The following is a 16,422-nucleotide window of genomic DNA, read 5'->3' as shown; positions in this document are numbered from 1 at the left end:
ATTTTGGAATTATAAATGCTTGTGTCGACCAAAGCACGCTTGAATGATCAGAACGAGAATTTTATTTATAACTAGTTCCACGTGAATAGACAAAGAAAAAGAAAGAGAACATGGAAGGATCATGGGGATAATGCGAGACCAAATTATTCAAATGTGTTCAGAGTAAGAGAATATGTTGTGCGACAAAAGCTTTCAAGCTCATCGTCAGCTGGATTCAGTATTTCTGATGTATTGGTGACTGCAGGTGCTTTCGCTAACAATAAGTGTACTACTATACCTCCAAATCATGCGCAGGATAGAGATATTCCAGCGGAAGATTATAACGTAATTTTTAGGCATATGTATTAGTATCTTGCTCGGAGGGTGCGCACGAGAATGAGGTGGTGTCGTCGACGTTCCATGAAACCCAGAGCGCAGTTGTGCCGCGGTTCTCGCTAGGAAACGATCAATAGCTGTGGTGTAAGACTGGGATCTATTTAGGCGTCTGTCAGACGTGATTCACGTTTTACTCTGACTTTACGTCTCATATTTCTAATTTTTTTCTTGCTCTTTTTCTATTCTTTTCCAATGTTTGCGACTCCTGGTGCACCACGTTGAAATCGGAGCGCACGAGACTGCTGCTCCGTTACATAGAACGAAATCATCAGAGTCGCGTACAAACGCTAGAAACATGCGGGTGTCGAACCTTACGGTGGTGATTATCACCCTGATCATTATCGCTGAAGGCCCTTTGGGAAGGACCGAAAGCATTTCGTACAAAACGTAAGTATATTAAATGTCATTCGGACATTCGGTTTTTTCAGGAAAAATTTACAAATGCGATGGTAAGTCGTGGCGCGCGAATCAGAAAATATGGTAAAGTGCTCCCAATGGAGTGGTATTGAGCGGTTCAGCAAATTGTTTTGCTAGGCTTCGTTATACGTATATAATCGAACTGACACGAAACAATTAAGTATCCCTTCGCACTTCCTTTTCTTGTACAAAGCACACCTTTCACTACACGATTTGTATTAATCATAACATACCAAGCGCCTGATTTATGAATGAAAGGATCACATTTGTTTGTATCGGAGTGAAACACGACCTCAATTTTGAACGGATTTTTGTGTTCCTTTCCTATCTGATGGCTGACTATCAATTTTCAGGGTCAAATCTTGGGCTCACAAACTCGGCTTTGAGCTGTCGCAACTTGGAAAATTCGTGACTCGAGTGCAGGAACTTCAAGAGAGCTACAGACAAGCCGAGGTGAAACCTAGGGATGGGAATGCACTCGTCCAAGAGATAGCAAAAGATATTGGATTCATGATGGAGTCGAAGATATCCGCAGTGAAGGTTCGCAACTCGCGCGGTAAAATACATCAGCATCTCAATGGAAATTATCATGTTTTTCATTTCAATCATAGCGCATTATGGACGTGGCTGAAAGCCTTGCGGAGCACGCTGAGAATGAGAAGGTGCCTACAGATCTTGAGTACATCAACGCTAAAAATCATACTTTAGACATGACGTACAGCGCACATTTTGGACGTCGAGTGAATCTGGAGCATTCAAATTTTCACATACCTACGAATGTCTTCGACAGAGCTCGACCCGTAATCGAGGCGATAGCGTGGGCGCAGAAGCTGAACTCGACCTTTATAAACAACTATGACCTCGATCCGTCCTTATCGTGGCAGTACTTCGGAAGCGCGACTGGTTTTATGACGCAGTATCCTGCGATCAACTGGACAATGGAACCCGTAGATCTTTTCGACTGTCGAACTCGTAGTTGGTACATAGAGGCGGCTTCAAGCCCCAAGGACATTTTGATTCTGGTAGATAACTCAGGGAGTATGACGGGCATCCGAAAAGAGATCGCTAGACACGTTGTAAATACCATTTTGGACACTCTGGGCAACAATGATTTCGTTAATATCATAACATTTTCAAACGAGACACACGAAGTAGTACCCTGCTTCAAGGACACTCTCGTACAGGCGAACCTGGCCAATATTAGGGAGCTGAAAATCGCCATGGGAGATGTGGATACGGATAGAATAGCGAATTTTACCGGTGCTCTAAATCGCGCCTTCGAACTCCTTGAGACTTATCGAGACATCAGGGAGGGTGCAAGGTGCAATCAAGCTATTATGCTCGTAACTGACGGCGTCCCATACAACCACAAAGAGATATTTCAGCGGTACAACTGGCGTGACAATCCTGAGGATCCAGACAAGGCCGATATGCCTGTTAGGGTTTTCACGTATCTGATCGGTCGAGAAGTTGCCGATGTTAGAGAGGTCAAATGGATGGCATGCGCTAACCGAGGATATTACGTGCATCTTTCTACTATGGCAGAGGTCTGCGAGCAGGTAAAATTAACAGTGAAGAAACTTGAACAGCATTTGCTGAATAAAAAATTACACAAATTGAGCTGTCGTGCTGTTTCAGGTTCTCAATTATGTCCCGGTGATGGCTAGACCTTTGGTATTGCGGCGTACGGATCACCCTGTGATATGGACGCCCGTTTACGCCGACGTTACTGATCCCAAAATGACGGACTGGTTGTGGGACCAAAAAGAAAGAACTGAACAACGCGAGAGATTCCAAAGGTACAGGAAGAATCGAAATATATTCAACTCCAGGGAAGACCAAGACCGGAGATTTGTTAGAAAGCACAAAATGACCTATGGCCAAGACAATGCAGGTCTCCAAGAGTACAGGCTCATGACGTCGGTCAGCGTTCCTGTATTCAATCGAAGACCCAACGCGGTAAGCATTACAAGTATCGTACTTGGGCTATGACGTTTTCTATTCTGAACAAACAGATGTATAGAGCTACTGGAGCGCGGAAGGGGAAATGGACTTGCAATCTTTGTATTACATGAAATTATTAATTCATATTGCATGGTATCCACACAGCGCGTTAAACGGGTGACGTATACGAAAATAACAGTGAACTCCAATCACAGCCATATTCCATGTCTGGATTAGTTTAAACTTAGGTACGCGAAATGCGGCAGACGGCAAACGTATTTTCTAAAAGACTTCCGAGCGAACCCTTTCAGAGGGTGAGAAGTCCTCCGCACAGTGTTGGATTCACGCTGCTCTCTGTCCACAGAACATCACAGAGCAGGTACTGGTGAACGAAGCCTACTGGGTGACCAGGACTCGAGAGGTTCGCAGCTGAATGCAGCGTTGTTTCGAATGCTTTCAGTGCATAGATTGAGCAGTTTATTACCCCGCAAATCCCCTCGCCAATCCAACCCTAATTCTGTACTCAAGAATTCCGGGGGATAATTCACTAGGTCTCTGAGATTTCAGTCAGTCCTCAGCTCTATGACGGTGCGCAAACTTGAGCAAACCTCGAACAATCTTGGGTACAGATATTTCGATTTCCTTAATTCTAGGTCTACGTTCGTCCGTCTCGTATTTATCTTAAAAACCTTTTTGATATAACTCTAGCGTTCAATTTAGTGTATAGAGTTATAGTTATATGATTGATTAAAATAATCCTAGGTATCTAATAGGTAGGTAGACATAGGTGTGATTAATTCTTGATGGTACGAACATTGGTGGTAGATGGGTGGAAGAATGAAATTGAATGATTTAATTATAAAAATTTGTCTGTTCATTTTCATTAATTAATATAATCATATTGTTTAATCGTTTTGTCATCGAAACGGGCGGTGTGTGACGATAATCTGCGAATGTGCACATTGAGTTACATTGAATGTATGTAAACTTACGTGTGCGCATGGATTTGGTATTTGGAACAACATTAATATAATCATTTCTACGACATCGTTAATTTACCACCCGGTGCCACCCGGCGCCATCCTATAGACGATCTTTAACATGTTGATCTTGAAAAGTAATTATTACAGTAGAGGTCGCCGTCAAGAGGTAATTTTTTCCCGTTAGCCGTATTATAATTACCACCCCAATTATTATCGTATATCATTAGGTAGTCGAACGTGCCCAACTGGTACAAATTCTTCGATATTGTAATTAACTACCTAACGCTAGTTGATAGTCTAGTAGCAAATGATCTGAGCTCGGAGGACGTTCTCAATCTGATGTGGATTAAGTTTTATAGAAATTTTAGTTTCAATATAAAACCAATTTTGACAGTATTCCAAGAATTTTTCAGGGTTATCGGCGCTCCTCCGAGTTACCATTGATTTATCCATACATAAGTTTACATAACATATATATATGTAAATTACTTTTGTGATATGTTATTTTTGACACAATAGGGTAGTTTTTTTCATTTCAATTTATTTAATTACTAATCCAGTCTACAAAAAAAATCTTTTTTTCACATGTATAAGTTCGCGTATGTAAACGTTAAATTATATATGATTACATTATTCTTATATTATACCATATTATTCTTATAGAAGTGTGTTGATTAGAAAGTTTATTATTAACTAAACGTATTATTGTTATTTATTGAAAAAATAGCGTTGGTTGGGGAAGGTAGAAAAGCTTCTGGTAATTAAATTTGATATGAAAATTAATTATTTAGCTGTACAGAAACGGTTCAAAGTATTCGAGAATTCTTTTGCTAACAACTTTCAATTCGCAGACGCGGATTGCCGACCTTCTTGGTGTAGCCGGAATCGACGTACCCATAAAAGAAATTGAAAGACTGATGCTACCGCATATGGTGAGTATTCAGGTTTCAAGTTATTAACAATAATCTATGTTTGTTACCTTCGAACGCCCAACACGAATAAAAAAATGTTTGTTCCAGCTCGGCGTTAACGGTTACGCTTTCATAGTGACCAACAACGGTTACATTCTCATACACCCCGATCTTCGAGCCGTCGTAAGTAATAACAAGTATTTTCAAAACAAAGCGGAAAGAAAAAGAAAATGAAGTGACTCGAATCGATAAATTTCAACTCCTCTTTCTTCAGTTTGAGAATATCCTCAAGCCAGCATACAACAGCGTCGATATGGCGGAAGTCGAGCTAATGGATCAAGGAAATGGTCCCCGGGAGTTCGAAGCCGGCCTGCTCGAGGTAATGCTGCATTTCGTTGTTAGTCATTACATTCAGCTTCAAGTATATAGTAAAATATACGAATGTTATTTTCCATAGTTCCGCAACGCCGTCATAAACCAAAATACCGGAAGCGTTGTGCTCCATACGAAGTACCATTATGACGACATGGTGAGTTAAATGTATCCACATCACATACTTGGAACAGATTTGGCTATTCCAAATCGCTGTCTGTCAATTGCAAATTTTCACGTATTTCAGCAACGGGTGGGTAGGATAAAGAGAAAATATCACTACACGAAGATCGATAAGACGCCATTTACCGTGGTAGTCGCTCTTCCTGAGCTCGATCATGGTGGAAGCTACCGAGTCCACGCAATCGAGGAGATTCATCGGTATCAGCACGAGAAAGGTACGCTGTGAAAATTCATCCCCTAAATTATAAAAATGATTTCATTTCGAACGTGGCCCCGAGCCCGATAGCCAAAATGTAGAAGTAATCTAAACAATTGCAGGTAAAGTTGTGACTGACTATTTCACGGGTAGTAACTGGCGGGTACATCCGGACTGGGTTTACTGTGGGTGAGTGCAGATAATATTTAAAAAGGTTTTTTTTTCCAATAGAACATCAAATACATGTCGATTCGAACCTCAGGTACCACTATGAGAATCCAGAACACAAATTTAACACGTCAGAGCAGGAGTTACTCCACTTTTTGAAACGCACCCGCCAACCGGGGTGGAAGTGGATGGACAACAGAGTCGGATCCCAACCCCCGGAACTTTCTCACAAAGGATCTCCTCCCTGTAAGTTACTGCACAATTTCGATCATTTTCTCATAATTGAACAACACCTGCTTTATCATTTAGCCAACGATGGCAGGGTGGACAAACTCTCTTACTACTGTGATAGAAATCTTCTGCTGAGTCTTGTTTTTGACGCAAAGGTAACCGAGTGGTTCGCCAACACAAGCACCACCCACGAGGAAAAAGGGTGAGTCACTGAATGTTGTTTAAATATACACAAAAACATAAAAGCACGATCGACTGGACTTCTACTTATATTATTTTACATGATATTATATAATACGATGTTGAAGCCGACTCACATGGCTGCACAACTCTTTTACAGGCGCATATATTGAATATTAGGCGTATCATAAGTTACCTTAGCATGCTATGTATACGTGTCTGTATAGTGTGCGGTGTATACCACGTATAGATATTTAACGTATAGATTACACAAAATGAAAGGATCGAAACGTTTATCACAGTATACCAACAATAGCAACCGTTCTCTTGTCGCCCCGTGAAAAACTTTATTTTTTGTTCGGTGGCGGTAGAAACTGTAGAATACACGACTGTTCTACTCGATTGACGAAAAAAGTGATACGAGATACGCAATTGATGATGCGTAAAAAATGGTAATTACGATCCCGAGAATTTGGCGTCTTTTTTTATGCTTTTCCTGCGTCTTACCGATTGCGAGAACCTGATCGCGAATTGTCCTGGTAGAAATCACATCCTGAGCTGCACCAGCACTAATCATCATGATATCATCGTATCCTATTGACGTCTTACAATGAGCACCGCTTGCGTAGTTGCATGACGACTTATTTAGGTAATATAATAACGACGCGGTTCCAAATATGCGATCGAAGATTTCCAGCAACGAATAGACAGATCCTGCAGATGTTACCTGCACGTTGTCGGCTGAACTAGTATGATGATAATGATGACGATGACTTATTATTTATACTTATAGAAGCAGTAATTAAGTGTCCAGTAGCTCTTAATCAACACTTGTAACTGTATTTTAATTAACTATAATTTAATGCACTTTCATTTGTCTCTACTAATACAACACTTTAACGTCATGCAGACCCTTAGCTATGCTGATGAACCTACTGCCCAGGTAACACCATCAAATAATGCACCAATTTTAAGTTCTTCCGTTGCAAAATCATGCGCGAGTATGAAAACCTTATCGATATACAGTACATGTTACATATAATAATCATTTAATCCCGCCTCGTTCTTTGTCCTTTTTCTCTCTAACTATACAATTCTTGATCCGAACCATACCATCATTCTATAAATATCTCCTCATCCTCAGAATTCATCCCTCACACGTAGCTTAACGTACGCAGTCGGGTTTCCCTTCGCCTGAACCCTTCGCGTGTTCTGTATTAGAATATGCTATACAGTCATTTGAAATGAGCTTTGGAATGTTCGGACCAACGCGGACTACCTATTTTATACAGGCAGTGAGTCCTATTCGAATTGCATCACGCGAACTGGTCAACAAAATGATCATGGATGAAACTATCGCTCAATTGTAATGACGGAAAATCATACCACCTGAAATTACCGTCACTGTTAAATATCAGAACTCGAATGGGACACCCTGTGTGTATAATTGTAGGAAAACGCGATTGTTCCCGTTACCGTTTGGTCGATGGTGATATAGATTCGAAGGCCTGACAGCGTTCTCCTCGATGCAGGAAAGAATTCCAACAACGTTTCGGCTTCACCTTGGCTTTCATGGCGACCCACAGCGGGCTTACTCGATGGCAAGACTTTCCCCTTGAAAACGACACACAGCCAGAGGACCATTTTGGCAAACTACACCCTAGGGCGAAAGACGAAGTCTGGTACAAACGAGCAGTTGAACAGCACTACGTGCAACCGGACAGCTTCGTTTTTTCTGTACCAATCGACGATGCTGGGGCTGATAACGAGACCCTCGTCACCGCAAGCCACGCCATATTTATAAGTAAATTATGAAATTGGAAAAAGTAGTCATTAATTATTAATTCCGAAATCAAGTTTTAAACAGAATTTACAAAATATACTCGTCACCTCGTTAGGTGACGGAAAATCGAAGGCACCGGCAGCAGTCGTTGGTTTCCAGTTCAAGCATTCTAAACTCCAGGGTCTCTTCAGAAATATAACGTACAGTTGTGAGGGACTTGGTAACTGTCAGAGGAGCTGCCAAGATGAGGGTTTAGATTGCTACCTTGTAGACAACAACGGGTATGTCATTGCAGCAGAAATCGCAGCCGATGCTGGACGATTTTTCGGTGAGATTAGCAGTCTGGTGATGAGAAGTCTTGTCAAAGAAGGAATCTTCGATGAAATCACTATCTACGATTATCAGGCAGTCTGCTTCAAGAATGAAGGCGCCGCAAATCATGGTAGCATATTGATGACGGTCAGTACAGCACCTCAGTTCGAAGCATGGTAATTATTCAGTTTTTTGAACATCCCCAGCTTTTTTTTTTTTGGTTCTATTTTACAGCCTCTCAAGACCTTAGAAAGAGCTGCAAGTTGGGTTCTTGGCCAAATGGCTTGGGCCTGGGCGAAAAGTGGAATAATGTCTTCGGCCGACTACGCTCACGCCTATTCTTACCCGGGTGATGAAGAGGAAGAACAAGAAGAGGAGGAAGAAGGGGAGATCGTTGAAGACGAGGAGGACATAGAAGACGCGGTTTTACCGCGAGAAATGGGCCTTCAAGACGATCAAGAAGACTCAGATCAACATGCCGCAGATCCAAAAGATGAGAAAAACTTTGATCAGAAAGTCCTAATCAACCGAACAAGACCCACGACTTGCGATCAGGAGGTGCGGTAATTTACGACGGCTAAATTTATTTATCGTCCATTCCCAATTTTTATCTCTTTTTATCTGCAGATGAAGCTGTATCTCCTACAAAACGTCTCAGCATCAAAATACGACGTGGATTTTATATCCGTGGACGATGTTACGCGTGATTGCGAGCGTCCTTACGTTGTACAGCCAGTAGATTCGAGCAACATGATTCTACTCGTGATAAATACGATGTGTCCAAAGATTTTCGAGTCGCCTTTGACGGTTATGCCCAAAGAGATTGATTACAAGGAACACTTAGCGTGTAAAAAGGTCGCCAATCCTCTCACGAGGCGAAGACCAGCGTCTTGCATCAGAAATCACACAAAGGAGAGAGAAATCAAGGATCTGTGCGGAAGAAGTCCTCCGGGGCTCAAAATATCTTTTGCGGCAATTATTTTTCCGATTTTATTTACGGTGGTGACACCGGCATGCTTTTTCTCATCATCAGCGACGATTTTGCGGGGCTAAGGTATTATCAATGTGAATGAAAATCTATTCGCTGATATTAATTGGAAGACAAACTAGCTTGGGAATTTGCGGGGATTCGCACCGCTAGGGATTAATCAAACATCAGTTCATTACGGACATAGAAGCCAATTCAAGCTATACATAATTACTCAACGCGGTGCTCTTTGTGTATCATATTATTATATACGGTCGAAATTTCGTAATATTTTATTAAATTCGTGGCTATGCAGAAAAATAGGCCAGCGATTATGCGCGTATGATGCAGTATAGATGCAGTCGGTTGAATCATACGAAGCCATCATAATAGTTATACTTCTAAGTAATTAAAAATGGGTATACTTACCTAGTTCCTAGATGTTTTTTCTAGTCAATAAACACGTAACCGTTCACAAGGTGGTGTAAGGGCCAGATTATCATTCGCAGGTAATCAAAAAACGTGTTACTTATAACTTAGGTATATCTACCCGTTAATTAAAAAAATAAACGAGAATATAAAACGATCCGTACTTTTTAGCTTCGAACTCAGTAATTATCTAATAATTGATCAACTAATATCAGGGTTGGATTATACCAATTCATGATGATCACTTGTCCGTTTTTTGAATAAGCATGTGTACATACATAGCAAATTTTAGTTATATATGTTAAATTTATGATCATTACGTCAAATGATAATATCATATAATATGCATAAAGATATGTTTAATATATAATATGTATATGTATGTGTGCCTTTCTGACACGTGTGGTTAGGCCAAAAAATCTTGTTGTATGTTTTTAAAATAAATCGAGATAATTTGTTCGCAGAATAATGAGGTAGATGAACTGAATTAACTTTTCAAGATCCGCATTAAAACGACATGATCATAAATCGATGGTTAGTTTTATTAAAAATATTTACACAAACTTAGAATTCAGCTATTGCTCACACTATTAATCATCTCAAAAAACAGAGTTCTTTTGGCATCTAACTCTAATTTTTTTGCCAGATCTAAAAGTGCCTCTCCACCTTCTAAAAACCCCTTCAAATTATGCACCGTGCCATCGGTCAATCTGTGATCAGTTACCCTATTTTGTTGGAAATTGTAAGTTCTAATTTTTTCGTTTCTAAGTCCAAGACCTCGCTGACTTTTCCTAAGCTCTATCGTTGAAGTCTGCTGCTCAGCAAGCTGTTTAGCATAAATTCTTGCACGTAAAGTACGTAGTGCTACGGTCTTGTTTGCTAATTGGGATCTTTGGGTCTGGCAATCCACTGCTATACCTGTAGGCAAATGAACTATTCTAACTGCAGAATCAGTCGTATTTACATGTTGGCCCCCCGCACCAGATGCTCTCTTTGTTTCAATCTTTAGATCCTTGTCATCTAATATAACCTCGATTTCTGATGGCTGTGGTAGAACTATCACTGCCACAGTACTGGTATGAACTCTCCCTGCTTTTTCAGTAGCAGGTATCCGCTGGACTCTGTGAATACCTGCCTCGTACACTAGTGTAGAGAAAGCTCTATCTCCAGAAATGGATATACTCGCATTACGAGTTCCTCCTGCATCTCCTACACTGAGATCTATTATTTCATACTTGTATCCCAAGTAATCTAGGTATCCCAAGTACATACTATAAAGATCCCTTGCAAACAACATTGCCTCCTGACCACCTACCCCTGCACTTATCTCCAAAACAACATCACGGCAGTCATCATTAGCCACATTAGAAAATAGCTCCTCTATCAATTCCTGGTCCAACAATGCTAGCTGAGTTTTGTAGACAGACCGCTCCTCCTCAATTAATCCCACAAGGTCTTTGTCCGTGCCTACAGATATGAAATATGTTTCAATAAAAAGATTATTCTCAACTCTAAGAGAAAGAAATAATCACCTAGTTCATCCAGACTCAAGATATTCTCAACGATGCTGAGCCGGTTCTCTAATAGTCTCACTAGTGGTAAGAGTTCTGAGTTATTATGTAAACTGTCATTTCCTGCCTTGACTTTGTCGTACTTCCTGATAATATAATCCAGATATTTACGCACTACTGGATCAGCCACTGACAATTTTGCATTCGTACCAAACCTGCTAATGCTTGAATTGTGTTCACCCAACCTGGGCAGGCATGTAAAATTTTTCACCAACAAGCGCTGATTCTGATTCCAATGTTGTGTGCCAAAACGTTGGAGTGTAAAGCCGAACCGTGTACAAATCCGAAATACCGAAGACATATTATAGGGCATCTCCAAAGAATATTCTGCTCTCTTCTTTCTGCTAAAATATCTGATTACTCAACCTATTGGATAGGTCACTCTCCGAATTCTGACATGAAAACAAAAGTAATGTCATCTGTAATTTACATGGTAGTGCCCTCTTTATATGCGAAGGTCAAAGTAACAATTTTAGCATGATATTGTCGGTTAAGATTTGAAACAAGAAAATTCGTAATCGTAATGCCTTAGTTCCCAAGCGGCTGAATCGTGGTTGATTGATCAATAATATTATAGCTAATGTGGACATGAATGGATCATTCATTTAGTCATCTGCCAACTAATCAGTCGGTCTTCTTTATCGATGTCTTCGTTCTCGCACTATCGTCTAGTTGAACGTTTACCCGGTCCCGATGCTTTGGAAAGAGCTAGTAATTGACGGCGGCAAAAGTAGGTAAGATCTTACGCGCCTCTCTACTAGTTCAGCTCACGTTTATCTCACGTTAGTCCGTTCTTCGTTATAGGATGTGCAGGTAGTAAAATCTTGATCAAAATTTGCCGAGTACATGAGTTTAGTCGTGACCGATCATTTATGTGCGCGAGGCGCGAAGCAAGCTGCGAATTGCAGAGTGCAGTTGGGAAAACAAAATTGGTCTATATTGGATAGATGCATTCTGTCTGACAACGATATTTTATTAACTGTTGAGGTACCATATCAAGTTATATTTATACGAGTAGAATGATTATGAATGTGTGCATTATATTGTCGATCTTCATACTATAAAGCATTACGTACGTACAACCAACGAATTGGCATGCAGGAATTGAAGAAGCGTTCAAAATATTATTTATAAAAGCTCTACCAGATAATGCCTACCGTCAGTTCGAGAGTAACACCTGCCCGAGCGAGAGAGCGCGAGTCCATTCGATCTCGCTCTCATTACAAATAGAGGAAATTGAATCTGTCTTTTTGTCTCGTTTTGAATGCTCGGAAATTTCGTAAATCGTAGTCAGAAGATCCAGCTATAAACCAACGTATCACCTATGAAACGAAGCCACGGGTTTCGGAATATACGTATAGATATACATGACGTATTTGCAACAGCAAGGACAGAGCAAAAGGTTTTATTAATCTATCAATTATTCGTCAGCTCGTGAATGCGCTGCCGTTATAATTACGTGTAGTATGTTAGAAAGAAAGTAGACGTGCCCTAAAATGGACTCAGATACTCAACAAACAGAGGAAAAGCCATCGGATAAAGGTATTGAAACTTGTAAAATATTGATATTCTTCCCAATTTTAAGTATCACGTGTTATCCCATGATAACTATAATGTAAGCTACATTATAGTTCTTATCAGAACTAACTTGCGTTTCAACAAGAGAAGATCGTATTATTTATCATTATAGATATCCACGTAAATTGCTTATCGACTTTCATTTTTTAGTTTTGTTGTAATGCGTATTGATTTTGTTCAACTTTTGATAAGAGTCATTTAATTTTTTAATTCTTCCCATTACAATTACCAATACGATTAACATTAGTCGTTTTGTTCACTTTTCGTTATTTCATAATTTTATTTATCCTTTAGAAGATGGATTTGCGTGGCAGGATTATTTGGATGGAACAAAGAGTCTGGAAGTTCCTCAGATCATGTTTCCACATGTTGAACTCGGTTTACAAAGTGGAATCGAAATTGGCATGTCCTTAGAAGTGCCTCGTTTCCCAGAGGCAGATAAGGAACCTCTTTACTGGGTTGCTTCAGTAGTGATGACTTGCGGTCCACTTCTGAGATTACGCTACTTTGGTGGAGATGATAGGTCGCTTGAATTTTGGTGCAACCTGACTAAAGAAGCTGCACACGAATTGGGGTGGTGTCTGAGAAACAACAAAATACTGGAGCCCCCAGAATTTGTGCTCAAGCGCTCACCGTACTGTATGGAACAATTGACTGAGTTTGTTACGACCGCCAAATCTGTACCCTCAGAAGTGCTTACTGGAGTCAGTATATCGTTAGAATTATTAAAATACATTTCACCAGAAAGCTTTGGTTGATAAAAAATTATGTCATAAGTTATATTTACATCTTCTAGGATGGCTTGAGCATGACCGAGAGAATTAAGCAAGGCACTAGAGTTGAAGCTAGCGATATTCAGCATCCCTATAAACTGTGGCCTGCCACGGTGAGAATTCAAGTTCTTCAGAGATATTCTCATAAATGTGTTCAACAATATCTCACCCTGTAAAATTGTGGTTTCAGATTATAGAAAACGTTGGTGGCCGTTTGTTGCTACGATATGATACTCCTGGGTCACCTGTTAAGGATTTCTGGTTATTTTGCACCTCGGAGCGCTTGCATTATGATGGTTTTGTTTCTAATGTGGGAAGTCATTGGTTTCTCGAACCACCGAGTGCTATACTAGAATCGCACAGTTATGAAGAATGGAAAGCTCTCACCGAATCTGAGCCAAGAGTTCAGCTGGTTCGGAATAATTTGTTCAACAATTTTTCTGACCACCCAGACCATAATTTTGAAGTTGGGATGAAATTAGAAGCCATTTCACCAATTAATAGGGTTGAGATATGCCCAGCAACAGTAGTCAAAGTCTTTGACCAAAAATATTTTCTTGTTCAAGTTGATGTGTATGAAGAACCTGGAAAAGTAGAGGATTCAGGAAACATGGATAGATTGACATGGCTGTGCACTGCCGATCACCCCTATATTTTCCCCATTGAGTGGACCAAGAAGAATAATATAAGGTACATAATCTAAGATTAAAATAAGATTTTCTTATGATAAAAAAAACACTATCGACTATGCCATTCATATTTCTGTTCCTCAGACTCACACATCCAAGAGGTTGGATCTCTAAGTCGGAAGAATTTGATTGGGATGCATATTTGGAGGCTACAAACTCTAAGGCTGCGCTAGAGTCTTCGTTTACAGAGAGACAGAGTGCCCTTGATGCAGGCTTTGAGATAGGGATGTACTTGGAGGCTGTGGACCCAGAAAATGAGAATACAATCTGTGCAGCACACATAACAAAAATTGTAGATAATCTCTTATGGATCAAGTTGGATAATTACGAGGATTTTCGGCCAGAACACATTGTCTCAACGCATTCTTTGCAAATATTTCCTGTTGGATGGTGCGAATCAAACTCATACACATTGAAACCACCAAAAGACTACGTAGAAGTGTGTAAAAAATTAAGAACACCACCCAAAGTAGTTAAGAAAAATAACATTCTGGATATTCCTATATCTGAGCCAAGGTCCTCTTTATGGTGTCCAAAAATATATTTCAATTATCGATGTTTCACTGGTCCCATGATATCGAAAGGAAAATTAGCGACGCTACCCAAAGCTGTTGGTCCAGGACCTGTGACTCTGGTAATGAGGGAAGTCCTATCTATGATCGTATCAGTTGGCTATAGAAGTGCTAGAATATTGAAGGTTCTTCAATGTGATTCGAAGCCAGATCCAGGATACCATTTGGAAATTTTGAAAGCAAAGCATAAGAACAAGACGTATAGGGCCAGTGTGGCAGTTATTACATCTGGGGACATGGTTCCAAATTTTTGTAGGGACATCTGCAAAAAATTAATGGTGTGTCCAAACTTGTTTGGACCACTATACATCCCTGAAGATGAATGCCCAGACAAGTGCCACAGATCTTCGAAAAGCAAATTCAGTAAGTTTATTTTGTCAAATTTTAAAGTTGAAATGAGACATTTTCTTGTTTATAATTATGATCCTAGATACAGCATCAGCAGCAAATGGACGACGTGGTAAACCAAAAGGCTACACGAGTATATTGGTGCAAAAACCAAAGCCCTGGAGAGGTGGTCGTAGAAAGCGAAAAGGGCGATGGGGAAACAAAGACAAAGAAAAGGAAAAAGAAGAGGATGTTGAATGTCTCGACGATGAAGTACAACTTCTGCCGTTAGACCCAACGAAAATAAAGGTTGAAGAAAGCATTGGAACTTTGGATGATAGGCCTCCACTTTCGGAAATAGATATTATGATACAGAAGGATTTGGAAAAGTCTGAAAAACAGGAAAAATTTTGTAAAACTGAATCGCCATCAAGTAATGTTTCAGAGGATTCAAGGAGTTCATTCAATGATAGAAAAAGTAAGGATAGTAATGTTGAAAGTCCGAGTAGCTCAAGCAGCAAAGTGAAATCAAAGAATAGTAATTCTGGTGACAACAATGGTAGAAATGCTAAAAGAGACCGAGAATGGGATACGAGCATTGAATCAGAGTACTCGGACACCGAAGCAGGGTACCACATAGCACACGTAAAACAACGGAGACCAAAGACTAGGAAACTTGATTCAAATCCATTATTCTGGAGCGTGGACGACGTTTTTCGTTACCTCAGAAAAACTACGGACTGTAAAGATATCGCTTATAGAGTAAAACAAGAGGTAAGAAGAAGAATGCCGTAATTCTGTACCATGTACGAGTTTTTGAAGGTGGAATATTTCATTCATGGGTTGTACTTTGATTCCTTTACAGGAGATAGATGGTTTGGCATTTCTGTTGTTGAATCTACCATCTCTTACTCAACACATGAAACTGCGGATGACTTCAGCAATGAAACTGTGTCGACATGTAGAACAGATAAAAGTAACTTTTTTCTTACGCCATATAAATGAAGTAGAACCAGAGCAATATCACATACTTTAGTTTGTAGATAATGATGATACAGTATAAATATAATCAGAGTAAACTGAGCACCGTATTTATGCCGTAACGATTAGAACTTTGGATCGATAAACAATTATCCATTCAGTGGATACGAATGGTAGTGTAATATTTAATGCAATGATAGATGATAAATTATTGACCAGGTCATCCATGAAATTAACGTATTGAGGAATTTAATTACAATAATTGTTGAAGTTTGTCAACCAATAAAAAGTATTTATTAAATCAGTCACCCAGCCATCATTAGCATTGTTCCTTGACCTCAATGAACTTGGATTAGAAAAGACTGATCGAATGCATATCGCAATATTTTGTGTTCATGAACATGAAATATCTATAACCCGAATGCAAGACTTTTCAAACCATTTTGTATGGGTAAAAAAATGCATTCGAAATAAGAACGC

The 16,422-nt window shown here is 39.9% G+C and overlaps 3 protein-coding genes across 9 annotated transcripts; 2 read left to right on the top strand and 1 right to left on the bottom strand.

Moving 5' to 3' along the window:
- Positions 1–397: 397 nt before the first annotated feature.
- Positions 398–9,920, top strand: LOC105687568 (voltage-dependent calcium channel subunit alpha-2/delta-3). Of its 5 annotated transcripts, none has more exons than XM_048653710.1 (18): positions 398–762; positions 1,146–1,332; positions 1,404–2,351; positions 2,431–2,751; positions 3,101–3,157; positions 4,571–4,651; positions 4,739–4,813; positions 4,905–5,009; positions 5,088–5,159; positions 5,250–5,400; positions 5,510–5,570; positions 5,644–5,795; positions 5,859–5,982; positions 6,871–6,903; positions 7,493–7,764; positions 7,859–8,202; positions 8,290–8,613; positions 8,683–9,920. In XM_048653710.1, the coding sequence occupies exons 1-18, from the start codon at positions 671–673 to the stop codon at positions 9,106–9,108; spliced, it is 3,825 nt and encodes a 1,274-aa protein (XP_048509667.1). In that variant the 5' UTR covers positions 398–670; the 3' UTR covers positions 9,109–9,920. The 5 variants fall into 5 exon arrangements, with proteins under 5 accessions (XP_048509667.1, XP_048509666.1, XP_048509668.1 ...); XM_048653709.1 differs by having other exon boundaries at positions 399–762; positions 5,504–5,570; XM_048653711.1 differs by lacking the exon at positions 3,101–3,157 and having other exon boundaries at positions 399–762; positions 5,504–5,570.
- Positions 9,921–9,972: 52 nt separating this feature from the next.
- Positions 9,973–11,551, bottom strand: LOC105687570 (peptide chain release factor 1). Of its 2 annotated transcripts, XM_020853191.2 has the most exons (3): positions 11,178–11,551; positions 10,984–11,108; positions 9,973–10,918 (listed from the first exon to the last, which is right to left on the bottom strand). In XM_020853191.2, the coding sequence occupies exons 1-3, from the start codon at positions 11,333–11,335 to the stop codon at positions 10,023–10,025; spliced, it is 1,179 nt and encodes a 392-aa protein (XP_020708850.1). In that variant the 5' UTR covers positions 11,336–11,551; the 3' UTR covers positions 9,973–10,022. The 2 variants fall into 2 exon arrangements, with proteins under 2 accessions (XP_020708850.1, XP_012258754.1); XM_012403331.3 differs by having other exon boundaries at positions 10,984–11,551.
- A 70-nt stretch (positions 11,552–11,621) lies between these two features.
- Positions 11,622–16,250, top strand: LOC105687569 (scm-like with four MBT domains protein 1). Of its 2 annotated transcripts, none has more exons than XM_048653713.1 (8): positions 11,622–11,756; positions 11,827–12,564; positions 12,895–13,304; positions 13,397–13,486; positions 13,564–14,063; positions 14,147–14,997; positions 15,065–15,735; positions 15,827–16,250. In XM_048653713.1, exons 2-8 carry the CDS (start codon positions 12,519–12,521, stop codon positions 15,995–15,997), a joined length of 2,739 nt encoding a protein of 912 aa, XP_048509670.1. In that variant the 5' UTR covers positions 11,622–11,756; positions 11,827–12,518; the 3' UTR covers positions 15,998–16,250. The 2 variants fall into 2 exon arrangements, with proteins under 2 accessions (XP_048509670.1, XP_012258753.2); XM_012403330.3 differs by lacking the exon at positions 11,622–11,756 and having other exon boundaries at positions 11,773–12,009; positions 12,089–12,564.
- Positions 16,251–16,422: the final 172 nt, after the last annotated feature.

This window comes from Athalia rosae, chromosome 4 (assembly GCF_917208135.1).
Source record: "Athalia rosae chromosome 4, iyAthRosa1.1, whole genome shotgun sequence".
NCBI classification, from domain to species: Eukaryota; Metazoa; Arthropoda; class Insecta; order Hymenoptera; family Athaliidae; genus Athalia; species Athalia rosae.
This window is presented reverse-complemented; position numbering and strand designations above follow the sequence as displayed.

What these genes read in the sequence shown, in the direction of transcription:
- LOC105687568 (XM_048653709.1), top strand. Translation starts at nt 671, where the DNA reads ATGCGGGTGTCGAACCTTACGGTGGTGATTATCACCCTGATCATTATC. An exon ending in TCGAAGCCGGCCTGCTCGAG is followed by an intron (nt 5,010 to 5,087) that starts GTAATGCTGCAT and finishes TATTTTCCATAG; the next exon opens with TTCCGCAACGCCGTCATAAA. An exon ending in ATGGTAGCATATTGATGACG is followed by an intron (nt 8,203 to 8,289) that starts GTCAGTACAGCA and finishes TCTATTTTACAG; the next exon opens with CCTCTCAAGACCTTAGAAAG.
- LOC105687570 (XM_012403331.3), bottom strand. Translation starts at nt 11,335, where the DNA reads ATGCCCTATAATATGTCTTCGGTATTTCGGATTTGTACACGGTTCGGC. An exon ending in CTTGAGTCTGGATGAACTAG is followed by an intron (nt 10,919 to 10,983) that starts GTGATTATTTCT and finishes TCATATCTGTAG; the next exon opens with GCACGGACAAAGACCTTGTG.
- LOC105687569 (XM_048653713.1), top strand. Translation starts at nt 12,519, where the DNA reads ATGGACTCAGATACTCAACAAACAGAGGAAAAGCCATCGGATAAAG. An exon ending in ACCAAGAAGAATAATATAAG is followed by an intron (nt 14,064 to 14,146) that starts GTACATAATCTA and finishes TCTGTTCCTCAG; the next exon opens with ACTCACACATCCAAGAGGTT. An exon ending in CTTATAGAGTAAAACAAGAG is followed by an intron (nt 15,736 to 15,826) that starts GTAAGAAGAAGA and finishes ATTCCTTTACAG; the next exon opens with GAGATAGATGGTTTGGCATT.